The sequence below is a fragment of the Lissotriton helveticus genome, chromosome 7 (assembly GCF_964261635.1).
Source record: "Lissotriton helveticus chromosome 7, aLisHel1.1, whole genome shotgun sequence".
NCBI classification, from domain to species: domain Eukaryota; kingdom Metazoa; phylum Chordata; class Amphibia; order Caudata; family Salamandridae; genus Lissotriton; species Lissotriton helveticus.
The window spans coordinates 1,254,144,202-1,254,165,948 of NC_136068.1; the positions used below are offsets into that span (position 1 = coordinate 1,254,144,202).

General features: G+C 42.1%; 1 protein-coding gene across 1 annotated transcript in view; it reads right to left on the reverse strand.

Moving 5' to 3' along the window:
• Positions 1–21,747, reverse strand: part of CACNA1G (calcium voltage-gated channel subunit alpha1 G) — a 1,349,169-nt gene that overhangs the window by 376,974 nt on the left and 950,448 nt on the right. The window contains exon 17 of the mRNA XM_078654430.1: positions 10,091–10,537. Coding sequence (XP_078510556.1) covers positions 10,091–10,537 — 447 coding nt within the window. The remainder of the gene's footprint in view (positions 1–10,090; positions 10,538–21,747) is intronic.

A 21,747-nucleotide genomic window follows, 5' to 3' on the forward strand; every position in this document is an offset into this window, starting at 1 on the left:
AAAGAGGAATAGGCCTCACAGGATTGTTTTTGTGCAGAAAGGTGCTTCTTCCTGCACAAATACAATCCTGCATTCAACTGAGGCACCCTTGTACCATGGTGCAAGGGTGCCTGTAATGTTGCTAGGCTGCCAAAAGGGCACCAGCATAGGGGAAAAGGGAGGAATGCGCTGTATTGACTTAAATACAGAGCAGTCCTGCCCGTTCCCTGACAAGCATGCGTGTGTAGAGCAGCAAGGTGACTTGTTACGCTGCTTGACAAACTTGTAAATTACCCCTTTGATCCTAAGTTAAAAGTTGACAACAATGCATCGAATGCCTCATGAGGGAGGGTCAAGAAACACAAGAATGCCAACACCCACTTTTAATTTTTGAAAAAATGCCAATTAGTTAAGGGCAATAGGACAAACACCGCTTCTTTTTGTTCGACCTGGTATATTTATTTCTACCTGTCAACTTTGGTATTTATTTGTTTTTATACTTTTTACTAAGAAGAAAAAGAGCATTCAGCTACTTCACAATAAATATATACATCACTGTCTACAAAACACCAAATATGTACAATCCTATTAAACAATCTACATATAATACAAAACATACACAACATTCAGTTGAAAAAATCTTATGCATAAATGATCAAATCAGTATTTATACAAAAGAAAAGAGACAAAGTCAAAATGAGGGAAGGAGTAATGATTTGATCTTAAAAACGATTAGTGTTTACGAATAGCTCCTTCCAATATGCCGACGCGTTTCTGGTCCAAAGAGATCAATCTTTAGACTGTCATCAGGGCTCTGTCTCTTATCTGTTTGTTTTTATTCAAAAAACCGTAATCCGGGCTTGCAACTTCTATTATACCGCACTCCTTTTATTTGTTAGAGGGGTCTCCACCTGTCTCGTATGTAAAATGAATTCAGTGGCGGCTGTCCCTTGACTTTTCTGTCCGCCTTTGGTAAAGAATCTTTCCACGGTAGGTAAGTTCTTATTGCTTTGTTTGTTGTTTAGTGAAATGATTCCGTACGCGGCGTGCGCCGCGCTCCTATTTAGTACGTTTGCTTGCGCATCCACGGATTTCGGTGGCGATATCTGTGAAAATACAGCCTGTACTTCATCGATGCACTCAATGCTGGTGAGGGATGGTGGCACGTCTGCTGTTGGAAAACCCTTCTCAGAAAACCCAAACCCGGCGAGAATTGTGTCCGAGGGACAGCCCTAAATAGCCATGACCACAAGTACTTCTCCTGACTGAGACCACCAGGTTCATCATGAAGACAGCTCCAGAACCATGAGGGACATTAGCTTTGTTTTTTTCCAAAGACCCAATGCTGTTGTGGCGTGAGGGGGCCTGTCTACAGTTTATTGAGACTGCCACCGACAGCCCTTCGGTGGCTGTCTCACCGCTATCATAGTCAAGTTTCCCACCCGCCGTATTAAAATGGCCGCCGGTGTGTTGGTTGTCAGAAAGACCGACCTCCACGCATCGGATGGGCTCCTTGAGCCCACGGGTGCGTCGGAGGCTGCCATAATCCCTACAATGGTGGCGTTACCTGCCAGGCACTGCCATAGGGATTATGATGTCCCACCCGCCAGCCGTCTCCTGGTGGTTCACCCTCCATGAAAAAGCTGACAGAATGGTACATTGGGGGCCCGTAGCGGGCCCCCTTTCCCCCCTGGCCCTTGATTTTGGCTATTGGATGGCAACGATGGTGCCCCCCTACATATCTCTGAACCATGTGGCAGGCACCTCATGGTGTCTGCCACGTAGTGCAGGGATATGTTTTATGTCTATTTTTTGCACTCCGGCGTGTGCTGCAGCACACAGCACCCACCGCGATACAAAATATAGACATTGCGACTGCCTTGGAGGCGGTTGCATTGTAATTTCATTGGTGGGACTGCCGACATCCTGTCGGGAGGTTCCCCCTCCGATAGGATGGCGGTCGGACGAAAGTCCGACGGCCATACTAATCAGCACCTAAGTTCTGCCATGGAGGTGGGTGCTGCTTTATTGGGACATAGGCCGTCAACATGGAGGTATCCTCTAAATTTACCAGACTGCCCTTGACTGCGTGACTACCAGGATCCCATCTGTGTGGCAGTCACCCCATAACACATTCTTGCTCAGAGTTTACCTTTTGCAGACATTTTTCTTCGTTACCCATCTGAAAATACAATCTTTTGAATGATTTCAAACAGAATATGGAAGCTGCCCTTTGACACCGCCCTTCATGAGTGTATTCATTTTATGCAGATTGGAACCTGCTTAGCAATAAGTAGTTATTAGTGTCTCTCAACTGTGCTGTCTATGCATTCAAATAGGAAGGCGGCTCAGCACCACTAATGCAAAAAAGGGCTGGCTCTTCATGCTTTCAGAGTTGTTTGCATGAAACCATTTGATTAATTGTAATGTTGGTGTCTTTTTGAACAGCATACAGTGGCAAGAAGATGTTCTGATTGGGTGATGCATCGGCTGCCTACAGTGCATTGTGTTCATTTAGAAGTGTACACGAAGTAAAGGAAGCCATCTAGAGCAAGCCTCTCCGCTTTCAATGAACCTGCTGTCCCTTGTAAAGAGACATGAATTATCTCTTTAGAGAGAAATGGAACAAAACACCCTGCAGGACTGCAAACGGCTGCAAATCAATATCTGTATTTATTTTACTTGTAGGTCAGTGGTGCGAGGCAATGCCTATCGAGTACCATGGAAATTTGTTAGAAAAACAATCTGTATTGTTTTCAATACTGTGTCATACACAATAGGCACAACATTGCACGGTTAGTATCACCTGATTGACAGTCTACAGTGCATTGTTTTCCACGTCTACCGGTGTCAGGGGTCACGAAGACTCACTGGCACAACAGGCAAGGCAGGAATGAGAGGTTCGAACAAATGGAACAATAATAAAATTGTGCTTAGCTTTGAACCTGCCCCTGTGCAGTGATTTTAGTGTTAAATTGCATTATGGTGCGACTATACCTGAGTATCCACAATAAAAGGCGGCACAGCACTGCACTTTCTGTAAATGCGTTTAGTTACAGAATGGTGAGGGCCCCGTCATGTGCATGGATTAGGCAATGTGCCAGCAGTAGGTGGCACGGGTCTGGGGCGTCACAGTGCGTCTCAATCACATGGACCCAGTCACCCTGTGGATCCCCATGGAGTGTAGCAGACAGTTCGTCCTAGGCATTTTCAAAGCCCTTGTGCTTCCTCGCGGCAGAGGCCCCGTGTAGAAACATGCTCCTCTAACCCACCACGCCAGGCAATGCTGAGGCCTTCCATTGCATCATTGCATTGCTCTTTGGGCTATCAGAAAGGCTAGATCAATGAAACGCTCTGTGGTGCCCCCGCTTCGCCGGCGCCTGTACAGACCCAGTGTGCAACCAGTCATGCAGTCCAAGTCTTGGTGGCCAGCAGTGCCCGCAAGGGCTGAGCAGACCTGACCAGAATGTATGGGCTAGTGGGCAGTCCCAAAACATATGACCAATGTACACCATAGGAGCATACCAGCAGGGGCAAGCAGGCGACACAGTGGGATATATTTTATGGAGGGTGGCAGGTGTGAGATATGCTCTGTGTAACACGTTAAATTGCATCTACTGAAAGTGGGCATTGCGCAAGACCTTAGGTGGGTAGGCAATTGAAGTACTCTGTTCTTTCCGAGTCAATTGGCCAGTGAGGTCATATTCCTAAGCCTGCTTAAGCGATTCCAAGAGGTCCTGAGTCATGTGCAAGAGGGCCTTGGCAAGCCAGGAGATCAGCCACTGCCCACTGCCCATAGTGTAAAGTGTTTGGATTGTGGGGTGGGTTGCTGGCTCTGAGGCAGGCACACTCCACAATTGCTCTATGTGCGCTAGCAATCGTCTATGTACTAGGAATTGCCTCATTGGCAGGCCCTTCTGCTCAGGAAGATGGCCAAATGGGAACACTGCCCTATCTAGGAATACATTTCAAAGGGTCTCAATTTCAGTAGAGTTTATTGTGTAATAAGGTCAAATTATAATATACGACGTATTTTTTTACTAGTTTTGAAAGTGAAAAAATGTATTCGTTTATTTTTTATTTTTGTGACTTGGGTTTTATTTGTAGATTGAGTATGTAGTTTTGTTTATTAAGTTACACATTTAGGGGTCGATTCCGATTCGGTAAAATCCCCTACAAATAGCCGTATGGAGCATTTTTCCCGTCCAAATCGTACACCTTCAACGTCCCCGTACATACGATGAAGTACGATCCGAACCCAAAGCAGATCTTCGTACGAATCGTACGAAAGACCATATGACATACAAATACGTACAAAACGCATTCGGAACACGCAGTACGTGACGTCCGTACGGATCGAAGCAGCTTTTTCCGACCCAGCAAGTGCGATTCGTTACGACAGAACTCCGTACGACTCTTTTTCTATGGGAGTTTAAAACATCTGTAAAAGCAGATTTCGACTCGAACCGCGTGCAAAACGGACCCCCCGGGTACGCGAGTACACCCCATGATTGCAGGGGTATGGTACATAGGGGTACGGTGCATCGGGGTACGGTGCGTAGGGGCATGGTGCATCGGGGTACGGTGCGTAGGGGTATGGTGCGTACCCCCATGATTGCAGGGGTACGGTGCGTATGTGAATGTGTGGCTCTCCGTACTAATTGCTCATACTACGTTTTCCGTACGAATCGCGTTCTCGGTCCGGATCGTACTTGTCGGGACATACGGCATGTTTACGATTCGTACGGTTCACTTTCAGGGTCCGTATCATACGGATTTTCCCTTGCTTTTCGTACGGTTCGCAAAGATTCGGACGTATTTTTTTCCTACGGATCGTACTACGCGATGCTAACGGATTTGTACGATTTGTACGGAAACGGCTACGAATTTGAAACGTCGTACGGATTAGTTTCCCGAATCTGAATCGACCCCTTGATGTTTATTAATTGATTACTCTACTAAATATGTACATTTTTCATTGATTGTTTTACTTAGCATGCTTAATTTGTTTAAGCCTACTGAATTATGTAATTATACATTTAATTACAAATACTGGTTGTGGGGCATATTGAGGTAATGGGTGCATAGTGTTTTTTTAAAATGTATTACATTTGAATTAATTTAAAAGTTGAAATTTTTTTCCATTATCATAACAAACATTATCACTTGTCTTTTAAGTTTGTGTATCTGTGTGGCTTGTTTCAAGTTCATGGAAATTTTCACCAATTATTGTAAGACTTGAGTTAGATTAGAAAATCTTCTACTCCCAATGTTTTTTGGCCTGGAGTTAGAATAACAAACCTCACTGAGTGCCCAATGTATGCAAGTTCCTCAATTTTTGTTATCTTTGAATTGCAAATCCCACCCATCCAATTTATGCAATTTTCCTTTTTTTTGGATTGGAGTTCTAATAGTAAATTTGACTCACCTCAATGTACACACTTTACCTAATGTTTCTTACACTAGAACTGGAATAGGATCTGGACCTACTGAAAGGTATGCCCTTCTGGAGTTAAGACAGTAAATCTGATCCCCTCCTAGTGTGTACAATTTACCCATTATTGTTGGAATGGAGTTAGAACAGTCAATTTGTTCCCTCTTCCTAAAATCTACTCCTCTCTCAATTTCTTTAGACCGGAGTTAGAATAATAAATCTGCCCGCACCCTGCATGTGGAATAGTAAATCTACCTCCCCCCTGGTTTTCAAACCTTCCCCAACGTTTGTTAGTATGGAGTTAAAATAGTAAATCTACCCTCCTCACTTAATGTATACGTTACCCTCAATGTTTTTTTGACTGGAGTTAGAATAGTAAATATGACACCCGTCACTAAAGTATGCACTTTCTCCAGTGATTGTTAGATTGGAGTTTGAATATACAAACGACCCTTTCAATGCACTTTCTTCTCTAATATTTCCCATTGTGAGTGGCACTGTGGTTAATTTGCCAATCAAATATACCCTTACCCCAATATTTGTTAGACTGGAGTTAGAACATAAAATCTGTCGCAGACACATTCGCCAGTATTTGTTGGACACAGGTTAGAATAGTAAATATGAAATATGTGCACTTTCACCAAAGTTTGTTAGTTAGGAAAGTAAATCTGCCCCCGTATACATTTTCTCCAATTTGTTGGACTAAGGTTACAAAAGTAAATCTGACTGCTCCAGCAATGTATGCATTTCCCTAATATTTATAGGACTGTAGTTAGAAAAATGTAGTAAAAATGTTTTTTATTTGTGTATCTCTTTTTAAAATTTCAGATTGGAATTAGGTTACTAAATGTCAGATTATCCTGGAATGTTTAAAGAGATTTTTAGAATATTTAATTTAAGAATAGTTTTGTATTTTCTTATTAATTTTTTCATTGAGGTTTGTTTTTTATTATTTCTCACTTTTTGTTATTTTTAAAAATGTATATTTTGCTACAAAATTATTTATAATGTTTTCATAAATTTAACGTGCTGCATATTTAAAAAAAAGTATTAATAAGTACACCTATTCATATTTTGTTTTATTATATATTACAAATTAGTATTATGTTTTTATTTAGGATGTATTTTTATTTGATAGTACATTTAATCAATCAACCAATCAAACACCATTTGTATAGCGTGGCTAATCACCCAGGGGGCATGCAGGTGCTGTGATGCAGGTATCATTTGAAGAGCCAGGTCTTGAGTCCCTTCCTTGAGTGGTTCACTGGGGGTTGATGTGCGGAGGAGGAGGGGGAGGGTTTTCCAGGCTTTGGTGGCAAGGTGGGCGGAGGAGCATTCTCTGGAGCGGCTGTGGCAGATGGATGGTGTCTTGGCAAGGGTAAGGTGTGCGGAGTCGAGGTTTATGGCCGGCTGGTGGAAGATCAGGCCAGGTCAAGTAGCCAGGTCCTTGGTTGTGGAGGGCTCTGTAGGCATGGGTGAGGAGCTTGAATTGGCATCTCTTCTGTTTGGGGAGCCAGTGGAAGTCTTTCAGGTGTCGGGTGCTGTGTGTCCTCTTGGGGAGATTGAGGATCAGTCTGGCTGCTGCGTTTTGGATGGTCTGGGGTCTTTGCATGAGTTTGGTGGTGGTGCCAGCATAGAGTGCGTTGCCGTAGTTGAGCCAGCTGGTAATCAGGGCCTGCGTCACAGTTTTCCTTAGGCTGATGGGGAGCCATCTGAATATCTTGCTGAGTATACGGATTGTGTGGAAGTAGGCTCAGGTGACAGCGTTAATGTGACATTTCATGGATAATTTTCTGTCCAGTATGATGCTGAGGTTGTGGCCGTGGTATTTCGGCTTGTGGGTAGGTCCGAACTCCACTGGCCAACAGGAGTCGTTCCAAAGGGTGGTGTGACTGCCGAAGATCAAAACTTTTGTTTTGTCTGTGTTGTGTTTAAGGCAGTTGTCTCTCATCCACGTCACAACATTCTTCATTCAGTTGTTGAAGTTAATCTTCATCAAGGTGACAGTTACTGTGAGAGGATGAGCTGAGTGTCATCTGCGTAGGAGATGATGTTCATGTTGTGGGATCTGACGATGTCTGCGAGGGGTGTCATGTAGATGTTGGGTAGGGCAGAGGGATGAGCCTTGGGGTACTTTGCAGATGGTGTGCTTGGGTTGCGCGGTGAAGGGAAGGATGCAAACTCTCTGGGTGCAACCCGTGAGAAAAGATGACATCCATCAGACTGCATTGTCAGTAATTCTGCTCTGGCGTAGTCAATCGATGAGTGTGTGATGGGAGACAGTGTCAAAAGCTGTGGAGAGATCAAGGAGGATGAGGACGGCTGATTCTCCTCTGTCAAGTAGGGCTCGGATGTCGTCTGTTGCAGCAATCAGCGTGTCTCTGTGCTGTGGTTTGCTCTGAAATCTGATTAGGATGGGTCCAGCAATTTGTTTCTTTTCAGATGTAATGTGAGTTGGAGGTTGATGTCCATCTACAGGACTTTGGCGGGGTACAGGAGTAGGGAGATGGGACAGTAGTTTTGGAGCTCTTTTGGGTCTACTGAAGGTTTCTTGAAAAGGGGTGTTTCCATGCATTGGGAAAGGTGGCTGTAGATATGGAGGATTGGAGGATGGTGGTAGGCTGGTGGCTGACAAATGTATTATTTTAGTTTTTTATAATAATTGATCAAATTATATATGTTTGAGAATTTGTATAAGTTATTTTTATGATACATATTTATTAAAAGCATTATTTTTTATTTTGTCACAACAATATTAATGAAAATTAAATACATATTTACCAGTACAATGTTAATATTTTAGAACATATTTTGATAGTTGGTACTTTGACAGTGCTTTTTTTTTACTACATCTTGAATGCCTTGTCAAGGGTAGTAAGCGCTACATACATACAAATAAAATTACAATATTTTCGTGGCTGATATTTGGTCATACAGCCATCTCAAGACATGAATTGAGTAATGATCTCTGAAAGATGGATAAATGTGACTGTTTGGGTAATTTTCGAGCATTGATTTTAACAATGACATGTGGATACACGCCATAAGCTTTTTTTTGTACTAGCAAAGCTGAGCATTTTAACTTTCTTTTAAACGCAGGATCTTAGAAAATTGTTAGTAAATGCTGTTGTAAGATGAACGGACAGGGCAAGAGCCCTCTTACAAATTCAAATTCATAATGTTTGGAGTTTGTTATTAGAAGCCTCAGCCTTATCATATATCATATGACATGCTTGAAGCTTCTAATAATAAACTCCAAACATTTTGAATTGAGTTTAGGAACTGGGTTATTTTTTCGGATAGGTTTTAGGCAGTGAGCTGCAGTATTTTACTTGTCAGCTGGGGGGTTTTCTGTTGCCTGTCTAAATTCTAGAGTTATTGTGAATGTAAAAGCGTTATTCTCGCTCTGCTGCTATCGGAATTTGTTTTTATTATAGACCGGTGTTAATCACGCCTTTTCAACCCCAGCGACAGGCTACAATTAGGTTAGAGTAATGTTCTAATGTTTATAATATGTGCAAGTTGACAACTGTAAAGAACTGGGCCGAACTGGCCGTTGCGGGCACCAGGCAATCCCCCGGTACGCCGCAAGGGTGGGGGCCGGTTTTTAGCCCTGGGGGCCGTTTTTGTTACAGGGCCATTTTGCAGCATAGCTGTAAAATCGGCCCCATAACAAAATCGGCCGAAACCCGGCCCCGGCAAAGAGCCCAACCTCCCCCTGGAGGGGCCGGCCGAGCACTTTGCCAGGGCCAGTTTTGGTTCCCAGTCGGGCCCTGGTAAAGAAGATACCATGTACAGTATTGGGGCGAACATACCTTGTGAAGGCAGAGGGATTTACTTTGATGAAGTCCATCTACTGTATTCGCAAAAGACACAGTGCTAACGGAATATATTTTATAGCAATAAAAGAGTGATTAAGACATTCCAGGAAACTGCGTTTACAACGCTGCCATTACATTGCAGTGCTTTTACAATACGGTCATTACAACGACTGTGTTGTTAGTATGTGATACCTTTACATCGCAAGTCATTAGATCGACTTGCTGTAGGGGACGCTCTAAACTAAGGAATACTATAATTTACTATTCCAACACCTTCCCTACTGTTGCACACGCTGGAGTTGGAATGGTAAATTATACTATTCCTAAGTCCAGCGCGCCCCCTACAGCAAGTCAATCTAATGACTTGCGATCTAAAGGTATCGCGTTCTAACAACACAGTTGTTGTAACAACCGCGTTGTAATAGAACGTGATGTAATAGCATGCGTAGTAACATGACATTCTAGAGGAGTTATGAGCGGTAAAACAAGCATTGCTCTAATCTTCAGGAAAGTGGCCTGGACTCAGGCATACACTATGCTCACACCAGGATAACTGATTTACAATGGAAGGCATCACAAGCTCTCTACTGCATGGCCCAATAGGGAGATAGCATGCTTATGGACAGATTCGAGTGCTGCACTGAATAAAAAGTATACTTACTTTGTGCCTAAAAATATACACAAGTAAAAACAGAAATTGGATTTTGTAAGAAGGGAGGAGTCTGGCCAAAGATGACAGTGATGAAAGAGTCAGGAAGGGAAAAATGCGTATTTCTGATGGTCTTGAGTATAACAGTTTCCTTTTTGATGTCTTTAAAATAATACCTCTGTTTTGCCCTCTGCAAGTACTTACCATGTTAGCTTCATCATCTAAATTCTCAAACTCATTCCTGGGATCTTCTAGGTGGAGCTGCTGAAACATGAGTGCAGATGCAACTTTGCCATTACAATCAGATGGTGAGGTCTGGCCGGTTAGGCTGCTCTGCATGCTGGGAGATCGGTACCGGTAAGGCACCTGGAGAGTACCTTGTAAGTCAAATGAAGCCTTGGCTTCTAGCGATCCCATCTGATAATGGGTAGAACCTTTAGCGCTTCCAGCTCGACTCAGCTGGTCCTCATCTGAAGTGTCTCCTTCATCTGAGCTCTCCTTCCCCTCAGCAGAGAGTAGAGACTTGTGCTCACTGCTTTGGCTGCGTCGCTTTAGACTGGGCGCCCTTCCCATGCTGTTCCAGCTGGACCTTCGACTATTCCAGCTGCTCGCAGATGTCCATGGATTATGAGGGGAGCTTCGAGCACTGACCTAAGAAGAGGACATAAAATAATTAAGGCAGCAGGTATTTTTGGGATCATTTGAGTCTAATTCATTTCGTTCAGAAGTCAGAGGCATTTATCAAGAACCCTAGAAACAAGTAGATATTTCTAGGATCTCTGATGCAATGTAGTCTTTCAAATACACCATTCAAAACTCAGGAACTACCAGTGTCAGAGGGGCTTTTGGTTTTTTCAAGTCAGTTTACTGGAAGCAACTTCGTGTACATACATAACAGTGTTGTGATGAGACACGGTACATAATTCACAAAATGCACAAAATGAATAAGTCTATCAACGGGCATGAGAGGTTGTCACTTGGTCATGGTATCCCTTAGGATCTGGAGGGCACATGCCAAGTGTGTTTTTACATTAAGTCAACCTCTATGTTTAAGGGAACATGGACTGTAAAATGTGCCCAAGAGTAACGGGTTGCTGAGTAATAAAACCATGCATGACAGCTACAATGTGATTTGTATAATGCATTTACCTCAAGAACGAGGTAATGTGAAAAGAGGTAAGATAAAAGGCATTAAACGAGGTAATGTAAAATGAGATAAGAAAAAACACATTGCATTGTCTAAGCATTTGTAAAGGTAGCAGGAGTGGGTAGGGCTTTAGGGTTCGGCGATGGGTGGCGATTAGGCATAGGAAGGACTTTTCAGGTTTCAGGGGTAAGAGTATTTTAGGGCTCAGGGATGGGTGGTTTATGGGGTAGTAATGGGTTTTTAGGTTTCAGGGAAAATGTAATGTTATGGGGTGTTAAGTTTTTTATTTGGGGCCTTGTCCCGTTCATGAAAGGGTAGCTTTATGAGTTAGTAAGGGATTTTTAAAGTGAGTTTCAGAATGTTTTACGTTGATTTGTCAAGCGCGGACCAAGAAAAAAGGGGGTCCCAAAAGTGTGATTTTCTAAGGTAATTCTTGTATTAAACTTTGCTGTCTGATACAGAAAAAAACAGCTGAACTTTACTCTAAAAGTGTGCTTTTTTTTAAATTTGGCGTACAGCTGTTCAGCTGTTTTAGAGAAATTAGTGTATAAAGAGGAGTTTGGTATTGATGTGTAGGGGTTAAAGTTCAGAAAAAGTTAAGTATATCTGGACCTTTGGTCCCATGGGACTTACATGGTACCAAAAAAATAAAAAAAATAGGCATTCTATTTGGCTAAGGGACTTTATTTTCCCGCCGGTCATTTTGGTACTACGGTACCGGTGCAGGTACCACTGTATCAAATCATCTCATTGTCTGGTCACACCTCTGAAGAAAATGTTGCAGCCACCATTACAGGACTTGTGGTCTCTGTACCAGAGTCCTGAAAAAAAAAGAAAAGACACGTCAGAGTGTAGGGTGGACGCACCATAGAGACATGTGGATAGGGCTGCCTCAAAGAGATTCTACCTCCTGTCAATGTTTAAAAAACGATATATTATTTTGGGTCGCCGGTAGCGCGGTACTAGGACCTTGTACTGTGGTACTTAAAGCTGCACCTAATGTGGTACAGCGGTACCAAAAAAAACATATACAAAATGACAGAGTGTGGTCAGAGACTAGACCTTGTACCTATCAGCAATTGTGCAGGCCATAAACCGTGCCCAATAGGGGTTAGTCGCCTGCAGTAGGTTGAGCGCAGGGCCAATCCACCGCTTCACATTGCTGAAGGCTGTGCTCAGTGAGGGGTTGGCGTCCATGGTGGGTTGGGCACACCTGAGGATTTTGGTGCAGGGCCCAGTCTAGCTGAACACAATCATATTGCTCTCATGAATTGCAATCCCGAAGTGCTCTAGGAAGATCTTCCTTGTTATCATGTGATGCACTGAACAGGTCATTTCACTATGAAGTATACAATGTGGTGGTCAGAGTAATGCCAATACACTCCAATCCCATTTACAACAAAGTATCCAACAAGTCTTGTGAGTCCTCAAATGGGTGTTCAGCAAAGGGGAGGGGCAGCCACTCAAATACTCCCTAAATAGGGAAAAAAGGAACCCCCAAAGCTTCAACTGCAGTTGTGAGCACTGTCCAACATATTGCTAAAGAGTCATCACAGTCTGTCAAGCCAAGTCTTATTTTATTTACAAGCCTTTCCGGCAGAGCATGTGCTAGCGAGTCAACGTGTATTTCATCACTTGGAAATATCGCAATTACTTCATCAGGGCTAGAGAAATTATACACAGATTTAAAATCAGTTCTTATGGAAAACTGGATGGAAAGTAGCGATCACCACCACCATCTGATAGAAAGTGAGTATTACAAAGTGAAAATCATCCTTAGTGACTAAAAGAGCATATGGAAAAGGAGAAGCGTATGGGAAAACATAGAGCAAGTCTGGTCGATATATAGAAATAGTGTTTTGATTCCAACAGAATAACATAATCTTGAAGAACGCCAAAGGGTGTTATAAACAATATGGCAAATGCATACCATGTCTAATACACAGAAAGTGACAGATCAATGATTACTATGGAACCTGCGCACACATAAATAGTCATTAATCCAATGATAACAGTTTCTGAACAGAAATAAATACAATCCAGGTGGTGGAATCTTTGTTCTCAAACTCGTCTGATTTTAATCATGTGACTATTATAGTTGTACAAACAGCCAGCCGACACGTGTTTCGTTGTGGAGAACTGTGTCCAATAACTCTTCAGGGCTCAATGGCTGGTTCAAAAAACTTTGTTGGGCCTTCTTCCGTTGCTAATTCCAACACGGCAGGGTCACCAAAGGAATCTTAGTATTGAAATTGTTAAAGGTGAATATACCAGCTATATGTTGATAGTAAAATTGTGATTCCAAATCGCGTCAGTTAAATTGTAGGGTAGGTGAGTTGAACGTAAATTTACGTACTCAATGTAGTAGTAATGTGACCGGCAGGATCCCGGTGTAGCACACAAGACTGTGAAATAAATGCCGAGGGTATAGCCGCTCATCTGGAAGAGGTGATTCCTTAAGAGGGCACGCACCCGTGCTACACCGGGATCCTGCCGGTCACTTTACTACTACATTGAGTACGTAAATTTACGTTCAACTCACCGACCCTACAATTTAACTGACGCGATTTGGAATCCCTCGGCGTGCACAATTTTACTATCAACATTCTTTCCTACAGTTTGAATAATGGACATTCTCTCCCTTAGTATAAAACTGTGTCGACTTTGTTGCAAGCTCAGAAGAGAGCGTGTGGAGTGGACATGTTAAGTTGCAAATGTATTTCCTATTTCTAAAGGGAAGTGATATTGAATATTCTTTGAAAACAGTGAACACTGAACAGAGGTAATAACGTATGGGTACCGGACGACCTGGGTTTGAGAACGATCACACAACTGTTGCACCATGGATTTTGACCAACAGAAATCATGCAAACTGCATAAAAGTTATTTTGTGGGCAGGAACTGTAAACATTTGGAGTTATAATGACCCTGTGGGAAAAGGACGTGTGCAGCTATTTTTCTTCTGAGCATGCTGTCAGTCTGAACTCTGATTTCCCCTGAACTGAACTCTCCTGGTTACCTCTGTGCTTTACCGTTTGGTGAAGTTGAGCAGACCAAATTCCTCAGCTGAAGAATTAATGACTCCAGCTAATGTACGCTGTCCTCTAGTGTTCTACTGGGTCCATCTCGTGATCCGGTCCTGATAAATCTACAACCGAAACTTGGTTTGTATGATTCCAAATTGCATATTGTATTTTGCAATGTGTTTTCTTTTGCTCTCTCTCTCTCCCTAACACTAGGTGTTATTTGATGATGTATTTGCTCTGAGGTGTGATGTGTTGTGATTTTACCTGTATACAAAAGAACAACCGTTATTAAATGATTCAAATGTATTTTTGTGCTTTGACCATACATCTTGATAACTATTCCATGAGTTTGTCCTTACTTACTGATGGTTTATTGATATTGTATAAATATTATTATTAGCTAAGAACTTCTTTATGACAGGTCCTCATGAAGGAGTGACTTTCTGTCTCTTGTTATCTGAGTCCCTATTAGCTCATACAAAGATCTATCAGAGGACCTTATGGGTATGATTTATTATAGAGTTTCTATTGGTCAAACCCTGTGTATTTGTGAATTGTGTTGCTGAGTGATTGAGTTTACGATGTGGTGGGTAACCCATGTCTGAGCTCACAAATGTTATACCGCTTCCGCTGGATAAGGTTGAAAGGAGAAAGTGATGTGTGACAGAAGTCTGGGTAAACAAGAGGTTGGTCTTCACCTTGTTCAAAATGAATAATAAAGAGCATGTAACTTGATCCACCTTTTTGTAGCATGGTGGACAGTCTGTAAATGTTATGTTAAATGAATTTATAGAACGCATGGTTACCCAAAGGTTTCATGGCGCTATCTCAACAGAATGGATAGAAGAAGGTCTAAGACATTGCTGGACCTAACTGTTAACCCGTTTGCCGTGGCCGCAATTTCGCGGCAGTGCGGCACTTCTGCAAAACGGGCAGGGCCGCGTCAGCCGTTGGAGGTGCGCAGCACTGCGAAGGTAGTGCTCGCGACGTCCAACAGCCGACGGCAGCACGTAAGGGGTTAAACAGCCATGTCTTCAAATCTTTCCTGAAGGTAAGCAGGTTGGGGAGGAACAAATGAGATAGGGGTCTGATTCCAAGTGTTGGCTGTTCAGATAATGAAGCTTCTGCCACCTCAGTTGGTTCTCTTAAATTTGAGAACCACCAGGGTTTTAGCTCCCAGAGAGCGAAGGGGTCTGATTCCAAGGGTTGGCTGTCCAGGTAATGAAGCTTCTGCCACCCCAGTTGGTTCTCTTGAATTGAGAACCACCAGGGTTTTAGCTCCCAGAGAGCGAAGCGTTCTGTTGGGAATTTAACATTTAAATATCTGCCTGAGATGAATTTATGGGAGGCAGTGATATAATTATAATACGAGTTAGCTAGAGTGCTCGTAAATCAGGTAAGTGATAATGTCCTGCATAGTAGAATGACTGAGGACAAACCTGTGAACTCTATAAAGTTATAGCGTGTATGAGGAACGCAACTACTGGCGGAGGTGTGTGAGATCCATGTAGAGGCGTCCAGTCAGGTTATAGCCAATTAAATACCAGTGTGGCATGGGTGGCGCCTTATTACCGGGGACGTCATCAAGGAGTAGATTACTGAAAGAAAATGCCAACTGCCATCTCACATACATGCTAACCCTCCCGAATCAGGCAGGAGACAACCAATTTCAAGGCTAGTCTCCCGCTTCCTGATTCCTGCATGCAGCAACCCAAATGCATCAAAGGCATCGGCTTCTATAACTGTTTCACTAGTAGTCAACAGAAAAGAGTCCAATTTCAAAGGATTGAGGGCGAAAGGGTAAATAATATAACTGTACAAATTTAATGGGGACTATCCTTATGGGGAAAGCGTTTGTGCCAGACCAAAAGAATGACAATAATAATATCGGTAGCAGGTAAAATGTCACTGCTGGAAAAAATATGACTTGAAAAGAAAGAAAGGTTCCTAATTAAGACGACGCTCACCTGAAGTTGGCATTTCCTAAATCACTCTAATGTTGAGGAACTTATGGAACTGGCTCAAAGAAACAATATAAATGTCAAGGTAGGTCAAGGGACAGGAGGAGAAAAGTTAGCAATGTGCCTGGTCCGCCCTATTGCCGAAAAACAAGTGCTCACAACTGCAGTACTTTCTCTGATGGATGGTTTCCTCACTAGTCCTGGCTCTTATGAGGTTTAGTTCCCCCCAATTTTTCTTAAGGAAGTGCCAGTTCTTCAGCATTTTCAATGGTCTTCCTAGCTAATTTTAGAGGAACAACTTCCACGGTACAACTCTTTAACTGCTCTCGGTGGTCGGGAATTGGCACAGCCCTAAGTGAAATTGCTCCTATCAGCAATCTATCAATGGAGTGTTGGAACAAGTGTCCTGCGAGGGGTAAATTGTCAGTACTTCCATCTTGTTGTCAGATGGCACTGGAAATTGTCTGTCTAAGGTGGTGGTAAAGAAGTTATTTATTTTATCAACTGGGGCTCTAGGAGGGTGCGACCTATGTAGCTGCACCTGATGAGGAGGAGGGCCCTTTTTTTAGCAATAACTTATGAGTTTAAAAGCACCAGCTGCTGAGTTCCTTGTGTTCAGGCAACAATAAAAATGGCAAAATAACTCTGGTGATCAATGTTCCTGCTGGAGAGAGATGGGGTTTTGTCTAGGGCAGTTTTAACTCATCATAAAGTATAACAGAAGGTTAACATGCCTGCTACAAGGAACATGAACCATGCAGAGCACACAACTGTATTTTATGTGGCTAGCTCAGTGGGTTACTGCTTTTGTCACAGATATACTATTGTTACTTGCAATTTATATGTTACAATGCCAATATAGCACAGTGACCTGTAAACTGTCATCAAAGAGCTGCATGCAAACTGCATGATATAGGTTAGAACATTATGCTTTTTACCCCAGTCTTCCATTGTCCTAATTTTGCTAAAAATGGTTTGTTTGGGTAGAAACATTCTTATTAGTAAAGTTTCACCCCAACTACTGTGGCACTTTTAGTTTCTGTATGTGTGTATCTCCAGACCAAACAATTTTAAAACATACTGTCTACTACTATGGATGCCATGTGATCTCTACAACTTGTAATCCTTATTATCCTATATACCTTTTCTATCGACTGATTTACACACATATGATTCATTGTCTCAATATAAAGTGTGTGTAATATTTTATTTCTTTATTTATTTAAACTTATAAGGCGCACAGCTACCCGCAATGGGTTTCCCGGCGCCAAGGGATAGACTAGAGAAGAAAGAACTACAAAGCTTTAAAGATATTAAAATATAAAGTGCTTTGACAACATACAATGGTATGAGTAGCGCTATAAAACAAATGAAATGTATATGAGAGAGGGGCTACAGAGAGCTGGGGGTACTGTTAGAGGGTGCAAGTGAAGAAATCCGTGGAGAAAGTGGTCACGGGGGGCGGACAAAAGCGATTGCTGCAAAGGGCGCAAGCAGCACTAAAGCCTGCCCCGGGTGTATCGATTTTATTATGGGGGACTTCACCTTTAATTTGGTTGCTGCATTTTTTTAATCTTTTGTGATAAATGTAGCATGACTTTGCAGCTTTTGATATGGGACTTTCGTATTATTCTTTTGGATCTGGGATTTTATTTCCCTTCCAGCTGTCTTTCATTTCTTCTCCCATTGCATTGAATTAGAGATACGGGTAATGTAATATAAATAAGTACAATGAATCATTGTATGTTATGTACCATGAATGTGTTTCCCCATTCCTCACCAATTACATTAATCGTCGAACAATTTCAAAGCCAAGCACCTATTGTAATCCCATGTTACTACTTATAATATTTCTGGTAGAAATGCTAAGCTCATAAATACGTAAACAGATAAATAAATACACTGAGTTCTCAAGTTCCCACTCCTTTCCTATTTTTAGATGATTCCACCTTCACTTCTAATGAAATGATTGATTCTACGGTTCAATTTAGGAACATTGAATATGTCCCATTTCGCATCCACAATGCCCTTATTGAAATCTGCATGTTTAGTAAACACTGATGTTGATGGACACTTCAAACTAGTCTATGCCTATCAATCTCAAAGCTTTTAATTCCCTCTCACTTGCTACCATAACCTTAGAGCTTTTGCATAGCTTCATGAAAGATACAGCAACTGACTGATCCCACCTCCTCTGAGGTATCACCTGGTCTTGAGGTCAGCATGTTGGGCTCAGTTGTTCTACTGCAGCAGATTGCCAAGGCATAACAACGTTCAGGTTAACCTTCTGCTTACCTCTTCCTTAGATCTCTCTTTGGGGTTCTTTTCTCCTTCAGTGTGAAATAAAGCGAGAGACCATGTAGTTCTCTCAACAAATAGCCACAGGTGGCCTCTAGGGAAAGATGTACTGCTCTAGGAAAAAAAACCTCTTGCCAGTCTTCATTTATAAGTGCATGGGGCACTGATTATACCGAACCCATACTTCAGCATTGGTGCACCTCTCTGTTTTCCACTGGCCGGGTGCCACAGCTCCTTTTGAGGTGATCTATGGAGGTGGTGCCACTCCTAACCCCCATGTCTGCCTGTAGCACTGGCCACAGGGCTCACAAACCCACATAGGTGACAATGTGGGCCTCTGGCTACCGCAGCAGCTATTACATCAGCTTGGAGCTAAACTTTAACCCCAAGGCACCTCAGCTATAGTTGGAATGCTATAAGGATGTACCTATGTTTTTGTGGTAAAGCTGTCATCATTCCCTGGCATTTCTGAGGTGCATGGACCCTCCTGTGCTAGCACACCTGTTCTATACTGAGATAAGAGATCTGAGATGGGAGCTACACCTGGAGTTCAGCGATGGCCATGTTGTAACCCAGCCAGGTGCCACTATCTTCCAGACGTACTCCTGCATTCAAAACAATTGGTTTATTGTCAATACAGAATGTGCTGTCTTTGGAAAGCACTCATACCTTTGGTCCCAGCAGCTATGAAAGTGGCTTCTTCCATTCTTCAGTGAAATTTGGTAGTTGAATCTCCATCCTTTGCCCTTAGATCAATTCAAATGGCTACTCCAATTATCTCCACCTAAGGCTCTTGTACTGTGTCTTCCCATTCTGTTTTACCACAGCTGGCAAATGTGTTCAGTGCATTACATTAATCCAGTCCACTACAGCTTTTCCTTTAATCTTCCTGAGTGAAAGAAGTGGCTGTTTAGTTATGAGTGTGAGAAAAGCAACAACCATCTCCTCAATCTGTGGACCTTTTAATTTGTTATATTGTGAACAAAGGGTTTCTCCTCTTAAGTCGTTTATATGCTACACTCACTGGAAACTACTTACTTACCTATCCTCCATGATCACTCACTAAATCTCCAGGTGCATCCTCAGGGTCACATCTGACAACTTTTTTATCACTGAAATGCCTGACAGCAAGACGCAAAATCGGATCAATTTTTCGATAAACTGTGCACTGACCTTATGTCCTCAATCTCCTTCACAGAGAATCATCTACATTTCCACAAACTGGAAATGTTGTCCCTTAATTTCCCTTTCTCACCCTGTACTTGGTTGTGGTTGTCTTCCTTGCACCCCAAGGCCACTTAGGTGGCAAGTGTAAGCAAAATTAGAATATTTATGTATCTATGTATATATTCTATATAAATAAAAATGTAAATGTTTCTTTGTTCAAAATCGCAAATCTCCGAAAGTTCTTCACTGACTGCTTTCAAATTTTAACACAACGTTGGATTTGAATACGCGTGTGTTTTTATATACACAACGTTGGATTCCAATACGCGCGTGTCGAATACGCGAGTGTTTTTAATCGAAAGCCCGAACAGACACATAAAAATGACAATGTTCGTTTGTTCAAAATCTTAAATCTCGGAAAGTTCGTCACTGATTGCTTTGAAATTTTGACACACCGTTGGATTCGATTAAGCGCGTGTTTATATATACACAACATTGGTTTTGAATACGCATGTGTCCAATACGCGCGTGTTTTTAATCGAAAGGCCGAACAAACCCTATCGATTTGGTTGCTGCGCAACAACTACAAGGGACGCATAGAGACAATAGTCTACATATATTAGAATGGACAGTTGCTGTCAGGATGGCAGACCGGGAAGTGGGTGGAGGGAAGGGGGAGGAGTTGGTTCACTTTGCAACATTAGCGCGTGTTTATAGATACACAACGTTGGATTCGAATACGCGTGTGTACAATATGCGTGTGTTTTTGGAAGACAGGGAAGTGGGTGGAGGGAGGGGGGAGGAGTTGGTTCACTTTGCAACATTAAGAAAGGACGCATAGAGACAATAGTCTACATTTATTAGGATGGACAGTTGGTGTCAGGATGGCAGACCAGGAAGTGGGTGGAGGGAGGGGGGAGAGTTGGTTCACTTTGCAACATTAGCGCGTGTATATAGACACACAATGTTGGATTCGAACACGCGCGTGTACAATACACGTGTGTTTTTAATCGAAAGGCCAAACAGACCCTATCCATTTGCTTGCTGCGCAGCAACTACAAGGGACGCATAGAGACAATAGTCACAAAAACATATTGTATACCCACAAGAATTGTGAAATTAAACATATTAGAAATGTGCGCTTACTCTTTTCTTTCTCTTCCATTTAACCAGACTGAGCCACTGCAACTTGTGGCCGGATACAGCTAGTATATATATATATATATATATATATATATATATATATATATATATATATATATATCACACACGTATGTAACTATTTTTTGCCTCCCACAACAAAAAAAAGGTTAAAGGGGTGTTATAGCTAGGTGGAAATGTCAGTTAAAACATACCGTTCTAAATTAACAAAACCACAGAATTTTGCCAGTTATGGTTATCTCAAGTAACTATAACCTGTGTCCCCTGCCATCCACAGAGTTGTCATCAATTATGTCATTTTAGATGTTGCAGTGATGTTATCAATTATGTCAAATAACATGTCATGAATGATGTAATATGGGAAGTAATCAGGAGAGGGCGCAAGTTATAATTCTTAGGGCACAAGTTATACTTGACATACCTAAAACTAGTAAATTTCAGTGGTTGTTTTTGTTTAAAATGCTATGTTTAAACTAACATTTTGATACTATACTGTACTTTCAACCTTTGTTTATTTCAGTAAATAATCAAGTTGTTTTTTTTTAATTTAAAGTTAGATATTATTACAATTCCTAACTATAACATCACTTTAACCGCAGGTTTTTCAGTGAATTTCTATGTTTTATTTCATGTAAAGTAAGATATTTATCACTTTGCACGAAATGGCAAATTAGTGCCCAACCCCCACCGTGCACAGCCTTCAGTATGCTTACTCTGCTGCCCTATATGTTTTTTAAAAGTTTTTTGGCATCTGGGAAAGAGCCCCCAAGACCTAAAAATCTGCTGCCACATCTTTTTTGGTGTGGTGGCATCCAATTGAGCTTATCTCAAGATCTGGTTGCACCCCTATACATTTAGAGCCTTAATTTCTTAACCGCATGCGTGCGGGCGGAATTCCGCCCGTACGCTGAGATTTACTCATTCCCATGTTTCATGACGAGCTGGGCTCGTCATGAGCGTGCGAGGAGGCTACCTCATGACGAGCCCAGCTCGTCATCAGCGTCGAAGGGGTTAAAAACTACCGAACGGATTTACACCAAATCATAAAAAGCACCCTTTCTGGACCAATATCTAGCTTTCTGCCAAATTTGGTGTAATCCC